This window comes from Plectropomus leopardus, chromosome 17 (genome assembly GCF_026936395.1).
Source record: "Plectropomus leopardus strain MGB_pleo_1.0 chromosome 17, ASM2693639v1, whole genome shotgun sequence".
Taxonomy (NCBI): Eukaryota; Metazoa; Chordata; class Actinopteri; order Perciformes; family Serranidae; genus Plectropomus; species Plectropomus leopardus.
Window position 1 is genome coordinate 12,291,436 of NC_142192.1, and position 15,891 is coordinate 12,307,326.

The 15,891-nt window shown below is 36.8% G+C and overlaps 3 protein-coding genes across 3 annotated transcripts in view; 1 reads left to right on the top strand and 2 right to left on the bottom strand.

Moving 5' to 3' along the window:
• Window positions 1-15,891, top strand: part of rab5aa (RAB5A, member RAS oncogene family, a) — a 51,858-nt gene that overhangs the window by 26,854 nt on the left and 9,113 nt on the right. The gene's annotated exons all lie outside the window — the stretch shown is intronic.
• Window positions 435-5,389, bottom strand: lrrc69 (leucine rich repeat containing 69). The gene is made up of 8 exons (XM_042506020.2): window positions 5,178-5,389; window positions 4,918-5,044; window positions 4,752-4,824; window positions 2,568-2,763; window positions 2,410-2,481; window positions 2,211-2,312; window positions 1,258-1,437; window positions 435-1,092 (listed from the first exon to the last, which is right to left on the bottom strand). The coding sequence occupies exons 1-8, from the start codon at window positions 5,349-5,351 to the stop codon at window positions 985-987; spliced, it is 1,032 nt and encodes a 343-aa protein (XP_042361954.1). The 5' UTR covers window positions 5,352-5,389; the 3' UTR covers window positions 435-984.
• On the bottom strand, window positions 7,598-13,386 carry otud6b (OTU deubiquitinase 6B). Its single transcript, XM_042506660.2, has 8 exons — window positions 13,114-13,386; window positions 11,633-11,781; window positions 11,286-11,387; window positions 9,666-9,866; window positions 9,349-9,469; window positions 9,188-9,249; window positions 8,980-9,086; window positions 7,598-8,212 (listed from the first exon to the last, which is right to left on the bottom strand). Exons 1-8 carry the CDS (start codon window positions 13,184-13,186, stop codon window positions 8,128-8,130), a joined length of 900 nt encoding a protein of 299 aa, XP_042362594.2. The 5' UTR covers window positions 13,187-13,386; the 3' UTR covers window positions 7,598-8,127.

A 15,891-nucleotide genomic window follows, 5' to 3' on the forward strand; every position in this document is an offset into this window, starting at 1 on the left:
GCATAAACTAAATATGTATAGAAGATACTATAATTTAGTACATTTTTGATTCAGGTATAACTAAAACGACATCAGCGCTTATCTGGCTGTAAACACTCAGTTACCAGTTTATTAGGTACACCAAGCTATAACTAAATAAGTCTAATACAACAGCCCTGCAACACTTCATACCTTTATAGTGTTTAGTTGTTGTTCAACTGTTTAAGTGTTGAAGTGTTGATTCAACCTATTGATCACTAAAATTAAATTAATTCTAATGTTGTCGCCTCCATGTAGGCTTCATGATGAGGCGTTGTCAGTTATAAATTATACAACTGCACCGCAACTTATGTGAGAAAACAGCAGGTATTCACGTTTCACATATTTGTATTTATTTATTTAACAGGATGTCACTTATTGCTTATATATTTGTAGGTTATATATTGTAGTACAGTGCAAGTAGTTTGTCATACATACCTTTACTATTATATTATGGTTTCTTTAAATGACTATATACAGTATAGGGCTAAGTATTTCTTATTTCTAAAAGCGTTTTGTCTAAGTAGTGCACAAGTACATATCAGTGAACAAAGACCCTTTTACAGATCTAGTATCCAGATGTTGCAATGTTATTCTATTACTGTGAATTGTATAAAGGCTATGGTCAGCACACAGCATCCTCAACGGAGCCTGTGTTAAGCATGAAAGCAAGTCCAACCAGATAAACAATTTTCAGTGTTCATAGGATGCCACCTAGTGACCACAGAGTGTATTGGCTTCTGTGAAATGTTTGAAGGGCTAAAACTTTATATACCACAAATCATAGCTTCATATTAATACTTAAACATGTACAACCACTACTGCCACAAATGTATTTGCTTGGTGACGTATATTGCAAAATTTGTGAAATTGCAGATCCATCTTAACATTTTTTTTGTAAAAAAAAAAAAAAATGAATAGATGGGATAGTGATCATGAATAGCATATTTTAATGAAACTGTATATTTATCTGGTAGCAACACCATAGTAGGAGTGTCCATCTGTATTAAAGCACCTGTATGAACAAAGAAGGGTGCGCACTGGAATAGTCTTCGAACTCCTCATTTTCATGTCCTGAAACACACATAAAACATGACAAAACACATTTATTTACATGTGCTGCTGCATAGTTATCCCATAACCTGTATTTACCCAGTGCCAGAGAGTCCTACTCTTTTAGACAATCTTTTTACGCATTGTCATAATGAAATGGTAGTAGGGCATGATAGTTCAGCCAACCTTCTTCAGACTGATAAAACGCACACACTCCAGCCAGGTGGTGAGGAAGGGGTCCAGGCAAAGTGCACAACAGCTGCTGTTGGCCAACAGGGCAGTCAGTAATGGGTAGTGGGGAAGCATCTTGTGGACCAGAGAGGACCTGTTCCTGTCTTCTCGCAAGACAAATCTGGCAACCAGTTCCTGGAAAACAAAGATGAAACAATAATAAAGAGAAACAGATACACCAATACAATGCATAGGGCTGGGTATCCCTACTCAATACCTTTTAAGTTATCAACCAAAATAACCCAGTACAAAATAGTACTGAAATATCTCCAGTCAGCCTCCCTCAATGCTAGGGGTCTGATCCTGTACCGTCCAAACTCTCCACCAGATCAACAAACTTTTGTTGCTTCAAAGCATCTTTCCTCCTAATGAACGGTCAGGTCAACGTCTGCCTAGTTATCTTGAGCTGACAGAGCAGCAGCAACTAATATCCAACACCAAGCTGTTAAACGGTCCCAACATGGCTTAAGTCTGTCGTTAAACCTGTTAGTAACTGTTGAGTAACAGTAGCTGTGTGATGCTTACATTTAGCCCTGTCACTGTGTGTGGATGCAGCCAGAGAGACTCTCACAACTGTCCATGGCACAGAGCTCACACTCCAGCAGCAGCAACTACAACACTTACTGTCTGTGGCGTGGTGAAGTCAGGCACGGTGTATTTGATGCCACTAGTGACCAAGATGCCACCAGACATTTAAAAGTATATAAGGCTATACTATGCGCCACTTCATTCACATTGTGTATCCAATAAAATACTCTGCTGGTATCGGTAGAAGTACTGGTATTGTACATTTTAAAATGATGAAAAAGCCCTAACAAATACCAAGAGGTATTGTGACATATCTTACACAGTGGATGATAAATATGGATGATAAGTGCTCTGTTTGCTGTACATCAGTGACACTTTACCTTTAGCATCAGCACCTGCGCATCCTGCACTGATGACATAGGCTCACAGCGCACAAACCTGTTGCCTTCATAGTAGAGCTCCTTCAGGGGCAGCAGGTGAAACTGCACAGAGTGAAAAAGTTATACAGTTTTGATTCCATATATTGTAGATTTTGGCATAGCACTTTGATGCTGAATTAGCTAATACTGTATACTGTACCTCAACAGGGAACATGGACAGCTTGTTTCCAGCCACATCAAGAACTTGGAGTTTTTCCAGTGCCTTGATTCCCTGTGTGAAATGTGACGTTAAGTGTTTGGTTATAGCTGACACATTGTGATATAAAAAAGTTTTATAAAACATGGCTGAATACCCACCTCTGGTAGGCTGGTCAGGTTGTTTCTGGCTACATGCAGCTTGGTTAGTTCTTTACACTGGTACAGCTGCTGAGGTAGCCAGGACAATTTATTGGTTGTCAAATTTAGCTCACACAGCTTGGTGAGATGGCCCAACTCAGCAGGGAGCTCCTCCAGCTTATTGTCCATCACACTGAGATGTCGAAGCCTACTCAAACTAGTGGAAAAGACAGGAATTTTTTTTTTAACACATAAGTACTTTCATCTTAAAGGGATAGTTCATCCTTAAATCAAAAATACATATTTTCCTCTTACCTAGTGCTAAATATCAGTGTAGATTGTTTTGATATGAGTAGCCAAGGGTTGGAGAAATTGGCTGGAGAGATGTCTGCCTTCTTTCCACCATAATGCAGTTAGATGGCACTCAGATTGTGGTGCTCAAAGTACGAAAAATATACATTTCCTGCCAACTCTATCCCCTTGCAGAAGGAAGCGTGCATCTATTCATGGAAGAGAGGCTCATGCTTATGGCTGTGCAAGATAGTAGCTTGTAGTTAGCTTTATGGCATCATCAAAAATATTGATTTTATCAATACATATCGATGCTGAATATCTGAAGTGGCTTCAGCACTAATTTTCCTAAACATTGATACTATTGATACCTTCTGAACCCCTCTTTTCTTTTCATCACTGAGCTGACACATGCACCCCTGCAGTGCCCCGCCTCCTCACTCATTCACAGTGCTGTCTTTTTGTCCATTGACTCATTCACTCCGGTTGATAACTTGTGGGTTTTGTCATAGCCTATGAGAATAGCATTAATCTACTTTTTCCATTATTTTATGTGTGGAAAAAAAAGGAAGCAAAGAAGATTGCATGGTTTTGTTTTCTACATGCATTTTACTGCCTTGTGGTGTGTGACAATGTCAGAGACTTTTAAACATATGCCCAACCTCAAGAAGAATATTTTTTAATTCATTTTTAATTTAATTAATTTAACTATAATTATTGTCAATGTTTACTACAGTCATCCTGAGGGTCACTGCTACAAGCCAAGAATAGAGAGTTTTTCTTGTGATGTTATAGCCTTGTTATATTTATCTTTTGATGAAAATCCATATGCCGTCAATTTTATGTCAGCTTTTCCCATTGATATCGAAAATGGCATCATATATCAAATCTTTTAAGGTACTGTATCAAAGTTAAAATTTCCAGTGTAGTGACAACACAAGCGAGCTGAGTGGAGTCAGTTGAGCCAGCAGTAGATGCACGCATCTTTCTGCACGGTGATATGATTGATGGGTGCAGATCGGTTTAAGAAAACAGTTCCTAATAACAAAGTCTATGGATGATCTTTAATAATCGGGACATGATTTCTGGAAAGAGACACTGCTGTTGAGTTTTTCAAATGTTTTTTTTTTTTTTTTTTATTTGGTGGTTTGAGCACAACAAGCCAAGTGCCATCTAGTTCTATTATATTCAAGAGAAGGCAGAAATCTCTACAGTCGATATCTCCAACATTTTGCAACTTACACCAAAACAATTTAGATTGATAAAAAAGCACTACAGGTAAGAAGAAAAATTTGTATATTTGATTTTGGGGTGAACTGTCACTTTAACCTGTGACCTTTGTCAATCAACAATAGTTAATTTAACCCTTTGAAACCTAGAGCAACATTACTTTTCTTGTGCTGCTTTCAAACACCTTTCACAAGCATTTCAAACATCAAACTCTTAGCAAATTGGTGCAATTTCTTTTTAAAACATGGGCAAAAAGGCACTAAGCAACTTGGCAAGAAATATTCCACAATTGCAAGAAATTTGTAGATTTAGAAAAATATTTTTTAAAGCTAGGGAGAATGTCTAGGGAGAAAAGAAACACCTATGGAGTCTTTCTAATAATCATAATTACATATTTAAAATTGTCATATAAAGTAGAATTTTAAGAGCACTTTTTTCAAGTTTGTTTCCTTGTTTTTTGTTTGTTGTTTTTTTACTTAAAAAAAGATTTTAAGGTAATTTCTTGTACTTCTTACTAATTTGTTGATGATTTGTGGGTATTTTTTTCTGCCGTAGGTCATTACTGTCTTCCCATGTTTTCAAAAGAAATCAAGACAGTTTGCTCAGGTTTCAAAGGGTTAACCTAACACACACAAATATCAAAACAGTAGTTGTCTGCAGGATACCATGGTGTCATTAATGTACCTTTTAATCTCTGGTGGAAGTATTTGAATCTGGTTGTGGTTCAGATTGAGCACAATGAGGTTTTGTAAGCCATCTGTGAAATATAAATAAGACAATAATTTTAGCTTTGTTTTCTTTTTTAACAAATCTTCCAAGGTGCTAATCACGCAGAACAGTGAGAACCTACCTATCACATCAGGTGGCATTACTGTAATTTGGTTGCTGAACAGATACAGTTTCTTCAAGGACTCCAGATGGCCCAGAACAGCGGGGACCTCCTTCAAGGCATTATTTCCCAAATTCAGCTCAGCCAGCTTGCAGGCATCGCAAAAGAGAAAGTATTTAATCACAAATCTGCGTGGTGTGTAAAACATTTAAAGAGTTGCCTTGGAAAATTTCCAGCAAACAGATGAGCTTGGAGCAAACAAACGGAGCAGACTCACTCACGTGTTGCAGGGAGAGCAGCTCGGCAGGCAGGGCGCTGATGGAGTTGTTGTTGAGCAGGAGAACAGAGAGGTTTGTTAGTCTGGAAACACACCTGGGAACAGCCTTGATTTTCCTCGAGCTCAGATTTAAAGAGGCTGCTCTGCTATATAAAGCTCTTATCGTTGACTCAGTCATTTTTTTTAACTCAACGCCAAGCGCTCACTTATAAGTTTCCATGGCGACAAGACGCTTTTTGACTCGTAGAGGATTTGCTTTGAGGCACCAGCGGCTTCTAGTGGTGACAGCTGAGAATAGCAGGGTGTTCCCATACTAATACTAATAATGATAATAAATACATGTAAACTAGTAAAGTAACAATAATAATATATCAATAAACACAGACATATTGAAAACACCAAAAAGTAACCTAAATAAATAATAACACTCGTAATAGTAGCCATTCCAGTACGCAACTTGTTTTTTGTAAGAAATGGCACTATAGGTACTGCAGGTTTATGTATGTAGGCATGTATAGGTCCAGCATGTCCAGCAGGTCTGTGTTTTTATTTATTATTGATTTATTTATTTATTCATTCATGTTTTACCAGCAAAAGTGAAGCAGAAGTAGCAATGATGACTTTTTTTGTTTTTTCTTTTCAGTATGGCCAGTGGACTTACTGTGCCTGCACACAATTAATTCCTACAGTATGATGCATCAGCGGTCTATTCATCAGAGTAAATTAAATTTACGGATTTGTGAAATCTTAATCTAAACAGTAACTAGTAGCTAACTAGCTGTCAGACAACTGAAATAAAGTATGAGGTACAATATTTCCCTTTGAAACGTAGTAAAGCTGGAGTATAAAGTAATATACTCAAGTAAATGTATTTAGTTACTTTCCACCACTAGCATTTTTCCAATGTTATTTGAGGACATAAAAAAGTAATGAATATTTCATCATAGATATGTCCTGTAGGCCTCCAGTGTATGTGTACACATTACTATAGACAGTCATTCAAGCTTAAAATAATTTATTGTATGAAACTGTCAACATGAATTAAGGTGACGGAGACTATGTGTGGATAGGATACAGGATATCATGTCCAGGTAGAATACAAGAATTAGGGCAGATAGAGACAGTTGTGTGCAGGTATGTTTTCATTTATTTATTTCTTTTAGATAATTGTTGGTAAATTCCTGCAGAGTTTTAGTGGATGTGCACAACTCATGATGAACCTGAAGTTACAAAAATATTAAATATTTTTAACTGCGCAATACTGTTCAGTAATCAGCGCCATAATTCAACTGTGCAATGCTCTGACACTAATACTGTATTTACAAGGTACAAGGTAGAATTATTTGTAATTTTTCTTAAATGTGATTTAAGAAGAAATGAAATTAAAGTTGACCCTAAATCCTGCTACATCTTTTTGGCGTCGAAGGAGGAGTTGAGGAGTCTCACAGCCTGGGGAAAAAAGCTGCTCTGTAGTCTGGTGGTTCGGCAGCAGATACTTTTTCCAAATGGCAGCAGGTTGGAACAGACTGTGGCTGGAGTGTCTGCTGTCTTTCAGTATCCTTTGGGCTCTGTGCAGACACCTCACTTCACCAAGGTCACTGGTGCTCTGTAGATGGGAACCAGTGATGTTCTGGGCAGTTTTAATCACTCGCTGTAGAGCCTTCCTGTCCTGGGCTGTGCATGAACCATGCCAGTCAGTATGCACAATATTGCTCCTCTGTAGAAGTTAAGCAGGATCTTGCTCTGGAATTTAGCCCTTCTAAGTTTCCGTAGGAAGTAGAGCCTTTTTGTGTTTTTTTAACCTGGATGGTGATGTGTGATGACCAAGAAGGTTCTCAGTGATGGTAACTCCAGGGAACCTATAGCTGTTCACCTGCTGCGGTGTGTGTCTTTGCTTCCTTCTTTCTAAAATCAACATTCAACACAAAATCAACACAATCGTTGAGCAGTAGGTTGTTCTCTGAACACCACTCTGCAAGATTGTTGATTTCCTCCCGGTATGAACTCTCATCGTTGTTTGTAATATGGCCGATGATGGTGGTGTCGTCCGCATACTTCACTATAGAGTTCCTCTGGTGTCTGGGAGTGCAGTCATGGTTGTACAGTTTGAACAGAAGGGGGTTTGTACATTTTGAGTAATAGTTCTTATTCTGACATTTCACACAATTATAGTACCTTTTTCTCAACATTTATATTTTTTATTTAAACTGTGACTATTTTTTTGTAGTATGGTGCACATATTTGTACTTACTGATCATTTTTCTATTTTCTCTCTGGGCATTGTTTTATATTATATATAGTATATATTTTACATAGTCAACCAATTTCCCCCTGTGTATGAAAAAAAAAGCTTCTCATTTGATTTAAAATCAATGAACACACTCTTCGTCATGAGAAATATGAAAAATAATGCAGGGGCATACCTTGTTAGTATTGTATGCGTTTATGTAACATTGATATGATTTACAAGTGTCACAATTCAATTCATTCAAAGAACACTGCAAAACTTCAACAACCCTTTAGTGACTGATGACATTTGGAGTGACATGAATGATGGACAGCTCTGACATCCTCTCCTGCCCATTTTGGATTAAGTATATGTGAGATCATTACTTTCCAAAATGGGCTGAAGTAAACCCCGGGGGGTTGTTGGAATAGAGCATGGGTGTTTAGTGTAAAATCATTAACACGTTCATTTCCCCTCTATGCTACTTTTCATTAGCACAATGATACTGTTTTCGGAACTAGATTTCACTCTCCCCACCGATATCTTTTGACTTAAAACGCAGAAGTACTACTCTGTGTTTGACCCGTTCTGAAAACAGCATTATTCTCCATTAACTTCAGTCTCTTCAATGAGACTGTTTGTATTTAGGGGCCCTTGGTGTGAGTGGTTTGACCACTCTCTGAGTTAAACACATTGGTTTTATGTCACACTAAGACTGAGCTGTCTCTCAGCTGTCTTCGGCGTTGGCTGGGTCCTTTAGCCGCTCCACAGAGTTGTAATGCTCTCCTAGTCCGTAGGCATGACGCATGTAGCTGCAATGAGAAAATAAATTCTGTGAGACAACAGGTCTGATGTAAAATTTTCAAATACTACAAGGCTTGATCAGAATTTGCCATTTAATAAAAGTAATGCATAGATTAGAGTTAAACGACTTTGTCTACAGCTGCTTTAGACCCGACGGTTACATGAGGGCCCAAACCATTATGTGATATTCCCGAACAAGTACTGTACATGTAATGTTTTTAGCTTTATATACTACCATACATTTCTATACTAATTTAACTCTTCGAAACCTTGATCGACATCAGGTTTGTTTGTACTGTGTTCAGACACATTTCACAAGCATTTAAACCTTACATTGGTTTGATTTTCTGAAAATTAGCTTCTTTTTTTTTCTTTTTTTTTTTAAAAAGAGAATTATATGAAAGGGAAAATGTCCAGATAAGGTATAATTATTATATCTATTCATTAATATTAAGTTACAGAAAAAGACATCTAAACAGAATATTTATTGCGATTATTACATTTTTAGTACTTTTTTCAGGTCATTTCCGGTTTTGTTTTTTAGTTTTCTTTTTCTTTTTTGAGCTAATTTTCACTTTTTCTGTTTCTGTAACATTTTATTATTATCTTGCTAATATATTTGGGTAAATTCTCATGAAGTTGCTCATTGCTTTTCTTTACATGTTTTTGAAAGACATCAAGCCAATTTGCACAGGTTTCAAAATGTTAACTGTGTATATTTTAAGAATTATGCTCATACGAGCTAAATGCCTGACATAAATGACAACATACGTACACAAGCGTGATGGGTTCACTATCAAATTCCTCCCCGATTTTTATAGTTGGGGAGTCGGCCTGGATCACTTCCACTCTGAGGTGAAGAACTTGGGTCAAAGCTCGCAACTATTGAGGGTAAAAAAAAAAAACATGAAAAAGAAAACAGTTATTGCCAAGTATGAAGAGCTAAAGCACAGCGCATCTGTGACTAAACTGCAACAACTCACTTCCAGCTGTCCACCCCAAGCTGCTGTGTGCTCCACGTCACTGCAGTATTTCTCAAACTCATCTGGGGACAAATCCACAAACACTTGCATGAATACTGTGCATGCACATAGTAACTTTCTTAAAATGTAACATGTCATCTGTTACTGAACAAAGATGTTACCTGTCGTGTACATGTCGCCAGAGTTGGGGTTAGTGAGGAAAGGCAAGAAGTCATCAGCGTGGCTTCTCATGTGTTCAGCAGTGCGGGATCGCAGTTCTTTCACACTCATGATTATCCCGGGCTAGAATAAAATAAAATAAAATGAACTTTGGTCAACACACATGCATGGACTTTGTTGAAAGTTTGTCAGAGCAGCACTGTGTCATTTTCAGTAGCAGCGACTGTAGAAAGTGCAGTGGAAAGGAGTTACATTTGCTTATCACCTTTCTGATTAGGTATTCAAATTACAGCTGTAATACTCCTTTAACAATATGTACCTTTGATCGCTGTGCCAGCTGATCTTCAATGGCGCGATACATGCAGTGGCCGTCAGAGGAAATCTCCTTGATCTGGAGCTGTTGCTGGGCCAGTTTCTGAGCCAGCTTCAGACCCTCCTGGTGCCGCACCCCCTGCAGGTTTTGCACCTCGGCCTCGGCTATCCTGCTCTCCCTCTCCTTCTCCTGCGCAGCCTTCTTGTCCTGGAAAGAATGATTTTTAAAAAATGGCTTTAACCTGACATCATCACTGAAGCAGAATGAAAAGCAAACAGATGGTTGATCAAACTTTCAGTTATGAATTAAATGTTAAGGAATAAGCTGTTATATAGACTAAACTTTGTTTAGGATTCAGAATGTTTTGTTGTGTGTTTTTGAAATTCCTCAGGTACTGTCTAAGAAACTGGTTTGGGTATCGACAGATATACGAGTTTATGCACCGATCCAGAACCACATAATTTATTAATAAGCTTCAAAGCAGTTTCACTCCCAATTAAAAGCCAAAGTTTTCCCAGAAATCTTTTTCGCCGCTCAAAGAAGGGTTCCTACAGCTTAACGGAATTAAGATTTCAAGACTTTAAAAGACTTTTTAATGCCACTCGGAATGAAGACCTATTTTAGTACGACCAGAATTAAATTTAAAGATTTAAATTTAACCAACATCATTTACTTAAAGTTAGAGAAAATATTTTTTGTAACATAAAACATGATGTTTTTGGGAGGAGGAATTCTAGACCTTTTGTAATTTTTTAAAAGCATATTTATAATAGTAATGATGATACTACAATTACTACCACTAATAATTATGATAATAATAATAACAACAATGTAATCAATTATTGTGAGATTTTATGATACAAAGTCAGAAAAAAGGTTTCATGAAGTCCTACTTTCCATGTCTGAGCATTTTAAGACTTGACAAATTGATTTATGACATTTTAGTGCCAAATGGGGCCTTATTTTAAGATAAATGGATGCTTTTAATACTTTTTAAGGATCCATGGGAAGTGTGTCTAAAACAGTAGCCTACACTGTAAGTTGCAAAGAAGAAGTCTTCTAGAGAGGCAAAGAAGACTTTATTTGCAGATAATAGTACAAATGGTGTAGCATTAGCTGTTAGCAATATGTCAGCAATTTGGCAATATTGTGCTGTGTAAAGTCCCAACAGTAAAAAAGGCTTTAATTTCCAGGTGGCACTAGTTTTTATTTTTAAATGTAAATAAACTGGCATCAATTCCTATATATATTTATATATTAAGTAGATGTTGCACTCCTGTTTTTCATTTTTTGCAAAGGGTTTAATCCAAGCTGTACCATACAAAACGATAGCAATCACTTCACATCCAAACAGGGTTAGTGGTTCACAAATGTTATTTTTTTCCTTTAATGCAATGATACTGTATCAATACTTGGTAGTGGCCATTACACAAGGTATCGTAACCAGTATTGAGAGGGAAAAAAAAGAAAATCTGAAAATCGTTGGTTTTGTGAATGAGAATTATTTCAAATAAGTATGAGAGGTAATTAATGTGACTGTGTTTCTCTCATTGTACACTGACTGTCTCAGTAAATGAGAGTTACATTGCTGTCTGTGCGCAATAAAAAATAGAACATGTATCTCACTCTTCTCTTTTGGGCCTTGGTTACACGTGGCTGTTTGACCTCTCCTTCCTCCTCTCCACCCTCCAGTTTCATGGTCTCCACTCCGTTCAACACCTCTTCAACCTTGAAAGATTTGAGCAAGGAGAGCTTTGGTTATTTTGCACATTGACATTTATCAAATAAAAAGACTTCACATAAGCATAAAAATGATACAAATGTGCATTTTCAATGCATCCATATGTCTTCTTTATGACAATATGTGTGTTAATAACAATATTTGTTGTGAAATTAATTTACAGGGATAGCTTTTACAGGGGAACATCTTTTTAAAGCAGCCATGTTTCATGATATAAAATCTTAGTATTTACCTTTGTGTTGGTTGTAGGTTTAAGGTTTCTCAGTTCCTGCTCATGTTTCTGGTTGAGTTCAGCCTCTATTTTGGCAATCTCCTCTGTCAGCTGTTTCCTCCTTTTCTTGTCATTTTTGGGGATTGCATTTTTCATGCCCTGGATTTTAGCTGAAAATTAAGCACAAGGGCACACTGTCTTTAAAAAAAATAAATAAAATAAGAAAAGAAAAACACGATATTTCTATAGTCAACAGACATTAAATACAGACAGCAGCTCTTACATGGAATCGACATGAAGAAGAATATACTAACAGATGACATAAATGTACCTCAATGTTAGTTTATTGGTTAGAAGAAATCAAAATAAACAAATTTCCATGAACTATAAATTATACTTGGCAGTACTGTTGCACCTCCTTTCTTTAGAAATGATTGGGGATGCTCAATATTGGATTTTTTGCCGATATCCAATATGCTGATATATAACAACTAATTTGGCTGATAACCAATATTGGTATATGTACTTTTTTCCCGACCTAATTTTAGAATCATCAAGTCTCTTCTGTAGTGAAATTAACATCATATTATGCATAATCTTTTCACGATGGCCTACCAGCAGATGGAGACATAAAATACAATGCTTTTCAGTTTATGTAATATTCATTCATCTTGCAAAATAAGAAAAATATCTCAACTTAGGGTAGATGTTTTGTAGCTGTTCATTTTGAAAATTTAATAAAAGTATATATCAGTTTGTAAAATCAGCAGATATCAGCATGTTGGCTGATTCTGATCATTTTAAAGCCAATATCTGCTGATAACAATGATATGCCATTATTGTCATGCATCCCTACCTACCTGAGGCTAAAATAGTAGCATGGCATAAGGGACTATTTGTTATTCATGAGAGGGGAGTGGAAGGTGCTTATGTTTTTAATGCACTGTTGAGGAAGGTCTGCTTCTGATTTGGCTGCAGGGAGGAACATTCATCTTTAAATTGGCATATTTTGCAATAATTTTAAGTATTCTCAGAATCCCAAAACCTGTAAGTGGATTTAAAAGTCACACTTTATTAAAAAATAAAATAAAATTTAAAAAATTCAAAATCACACAATTTGTCACAGCCAGAAACTGTGAGATGTGGTTATTTATGAAGGGAAACGAACAAAAAAAAGTCACACCCAAGCCACCCCCCTACTCTGGTAAACAAAGTACAGTCATACAGAGTGATTAAACTGTCAAACCTATTTCTCTTCAAGACAAGCCCATATCTGTGATGCCACCACCTGTATTTTGTCTTCGATAGTTGATAAAAAAAAAAAAAACATACTTCGACATTAATGATCATAGTTCAGATGACAATGACAAGTTTGCTCAGAGTTGGCTCTTGTGAAGTGGCACCAACGTTACTGGGCTTGTTAGTGGCTAGTCTGTGCTGAATTCAAACTAGCTGACAGCAACACATAACATTTAAACTACAAACAGCTGAGGTTCAGCTACCTTGCAGATCTTTCTTTTCCTTGCGATGCTGCTTAGCCAGCTGCTCCTCTGGTGTGTCTATCTCCTCCTCCATGACTGTTTGCTGCTCACTTTGTTCACTGAGCGTTTTTGCAAAGTGAAAACCGTTAGATAAACAAGGTGTTATGATGTCTCGGTCATAAAAAAGGCCACATCACCGCCGACAGATAAAAATATATATTCGGAATAAATAAAACGTGCTGATATGGCCTTAACCGGAAGAGACGAGGGAGTGGGGCGGAGCTCACTTCTTCTTCGCGTTGCTAAATTTTAAAATCATCATACAGCCATCTGTTGGCTTGTTCTTGTACTGCAGTTCTGTCGGAGCAGCCAGCTGTAATATACAGCAGGTGTCCATTCAAATGATCCTTTCCATTTGCATGATTGAACCCATGTGATGCATTTCACCCAGGACCTTATCTTAGAGCACTGAGAGAACACTTGTAGTACTATATACAGAGGACCTGTTTTTAGAACTGTTATCTCAAATTTTTCAATTATGTAAACAGCAGTTATGAAATAACTTGTTTCACTTCCTCTATTTTCAATGTTTTAGTCTATGCAGTGTTGTTACATGGAGACGAATAACCTGTTTATGAGGCTAATCCTGGTTATGATCGTGTTCAGGATAGGATGTTTATATGAACACAACTGGGTTATTCACAGTCACATATACATCCCAGTTTCTTTCTCAGCTAACATATTGGGGTTCGCGTGAACAGAATGTGCTGTTTGCATGCTCAAACACATAAAGGGGATGCTCCAAAAACCTGATGATAAATGTGTTCTTCATGTCTATGTAAGCGCACTGATGGTTGCTCAAACATCATTCATTTCCAACCACGGTTCTGATCACCTCTTGGCTCGAAAGGATAAGATAAATCAACAGGTCCATAAATTGATTAAAAAAAAAACACCCAAAGGACCCAAAAAGGATTCTTTTCTAAATTATGTCCGCATGACCTCACAATAATAATGGCATTGCACTTCACTGTGCACTTTTTTTTTTTTTTTTTACCACCACCTTCGAGGGTTTTAATCTGTGTTCATTCCCTCTGGCTTGTGAGAGCAGCATGGGGCACATGCTTAACAATAATACTGTGCGTATGATAGGCCTGTTGAAGTGGGAAATCACCAGAGATGATATGATATTATCAGGACACTTAAGGAATGATACAATTTTATTGCAATTTTAAATGTGATGCTGAGTATAGGGATAGCCTATATTGTGATATATTGCAATCTGTTGCCTTTTGTCAACTTTGAATTTTATCTCAAAAGGAAGATTATGTTTTTTATCTAATAAAATTTTCAGTCTACCCATCTCACTTTAATCACTTTTATAGCAGCAAATCATATCTAGAGGCTGAAAATGCAATTCATTATATTATTCTAGTGGGGTACCAAAACTTTAATTTGCATTTGTAATATTAATTAAGTTAAAAAGAAAAAACGTGTATATCGATACCATATTGCCATGCAAATATTGCAATACTATGCTGTGTCGGTTTCTTTTCTTCCACTTTACGAATATAACAGTCTGGGAGCATTCAGGGAATGATACCCAGAGGTTCTCTGAAGGTTTTATATAATAACATTTGGACAGCCTCCAGGCTACTCTCCTGAAGGGTATGTAAAGGCTTTTCATCCTTCATCCAGGAGGTTCATTAAAGATTTCATAAGAATAATCTTCTGAGAACCCCAAATGTTCCTGTAAATACCCTTTTGGGAACCTTCTTAAAACTTAAGGCTGCTTTAAAGACAACAACCCCAAACCATCCAAATAGGAACTTTTGGGGAATGCTCCAGGAACATTACCTGTTTGCTGGGATAATTGTGTTGCACAAAAGTATTTATTGTTTATTTTCTGACAGCAATAATATCTGATTTTTGCCCTTGTGAAATACTGAATACCTTCACTTCCTTAGGCCTAAAAAAAATGGATTCAACAAAACAGTCTGAAATGGAAAAATCATGTTTTGATTGAACTGCTCACAACTAGTTTGCGGATGTATGATGGGGCATTGTTATTATTAATAGTTTAAATGAGCTAACTCTACTGTTCGATTCAGGTATGTTATGCAAAACAAAATCCATTAGATGCTGCTGTGTCGACTCCAGACATGAGGGTCTGTTTGCTGTGCTTTTTAAAGGAAGGCATATACGTTTTTGACATGTCACGGATTCAGAGATCTTACTGAACAGATTTATGTAACTTCATACAAAAAATAAAAATCTTGAAAGGGTCCATTTTTTTAAACATGCTCTAAAATGGTCCTTTGTCCTCAGTGGTAAAGATAGTGAAGCTTAAAAAAAATGTATGATAGTGGTAAAAAAAAAAAAAGATTGTGGAAAAAAATGATGGTGGAATACATTTGATAGTGGAAAAAAAATGTTTTTCAATTTTTTTTCACCATCATTTTTCTCCGCCATCCTTTTTTTTTTTTACCATCTACTTTTTTATCCTTCTTATCGCTTTAGGGGCACCGTAGGAAATAAAATGCAAAGAAAAAAAACATTGCGTTTTGTTTTGTTAGTGAGGACATCAAAGGGTTAGGTCATTTTAAAAAGCTGTACCAGTAATTACGGAAATAGAGACAAAATCTTTCTGAATAAATAACGTATTCCTCTGTTATGTTAACTTTGGTCGATAAGATGCACATCTAACCCTCAGGAGTATCAGCTGGACAGTTTGTGTAGTGCAGACCAGCGCCATCTACAGAGATGTGTGTTTTCAGGCACTGGTGCAGACCGGCTGCA

What these genes read in the sequence shown, in the direction of transcription:
- lrrc69 (XM_042506020.2), bottom strand. Translation starts at nt 5,351, where the DNA reads ATGACTGAGTCAACGATAAGAGCTTTATATAGCAGAGCAGCCTCTTTA. An exon ending in AATGCCACCTGATGTGATAG is followed by an intron (nt 4,825 to 4,917) that starts GTAGGTTCTCAC and finishes TATATTTCACAG; the next exon opens with ATGGCTTACAAAACCTCATT. An exon ending in CGCAGGTGCTGATGCTAAAG is followed by an intron (nt 1,438 to 2,210) that starts GTAAAGTGTCAC and finishes TTTGTTTTCCAG; the next exon opens with GAACTGGTTGCCAGATTTGT.
- otud6b (XM_042506660.2), bottom strand. Translation starts at nt 13,186, where the DNA reads ATGGAGGAGGAGATAGACACACCAGAGGAGCAGCTGGCTAAGCAGCAT. An exon ending in AACCTACAACCAACACAAAG is followed by an intron (nt 11,388 to 11,632) that starts GTAAATACTAAG and finishes AAATCTTTCAAG; the next exon opens with GTTGAAGAGGTGTTGAACGG. An exon ending in AGCTGGCACAGCGATCAAAG is followed by an intron (nt 9,470 to 9,665) that starts GTACATATTGTT and finishes ATTTTATTCTAG; the next exon opens with CCCGGGATAATCATGAGTGT.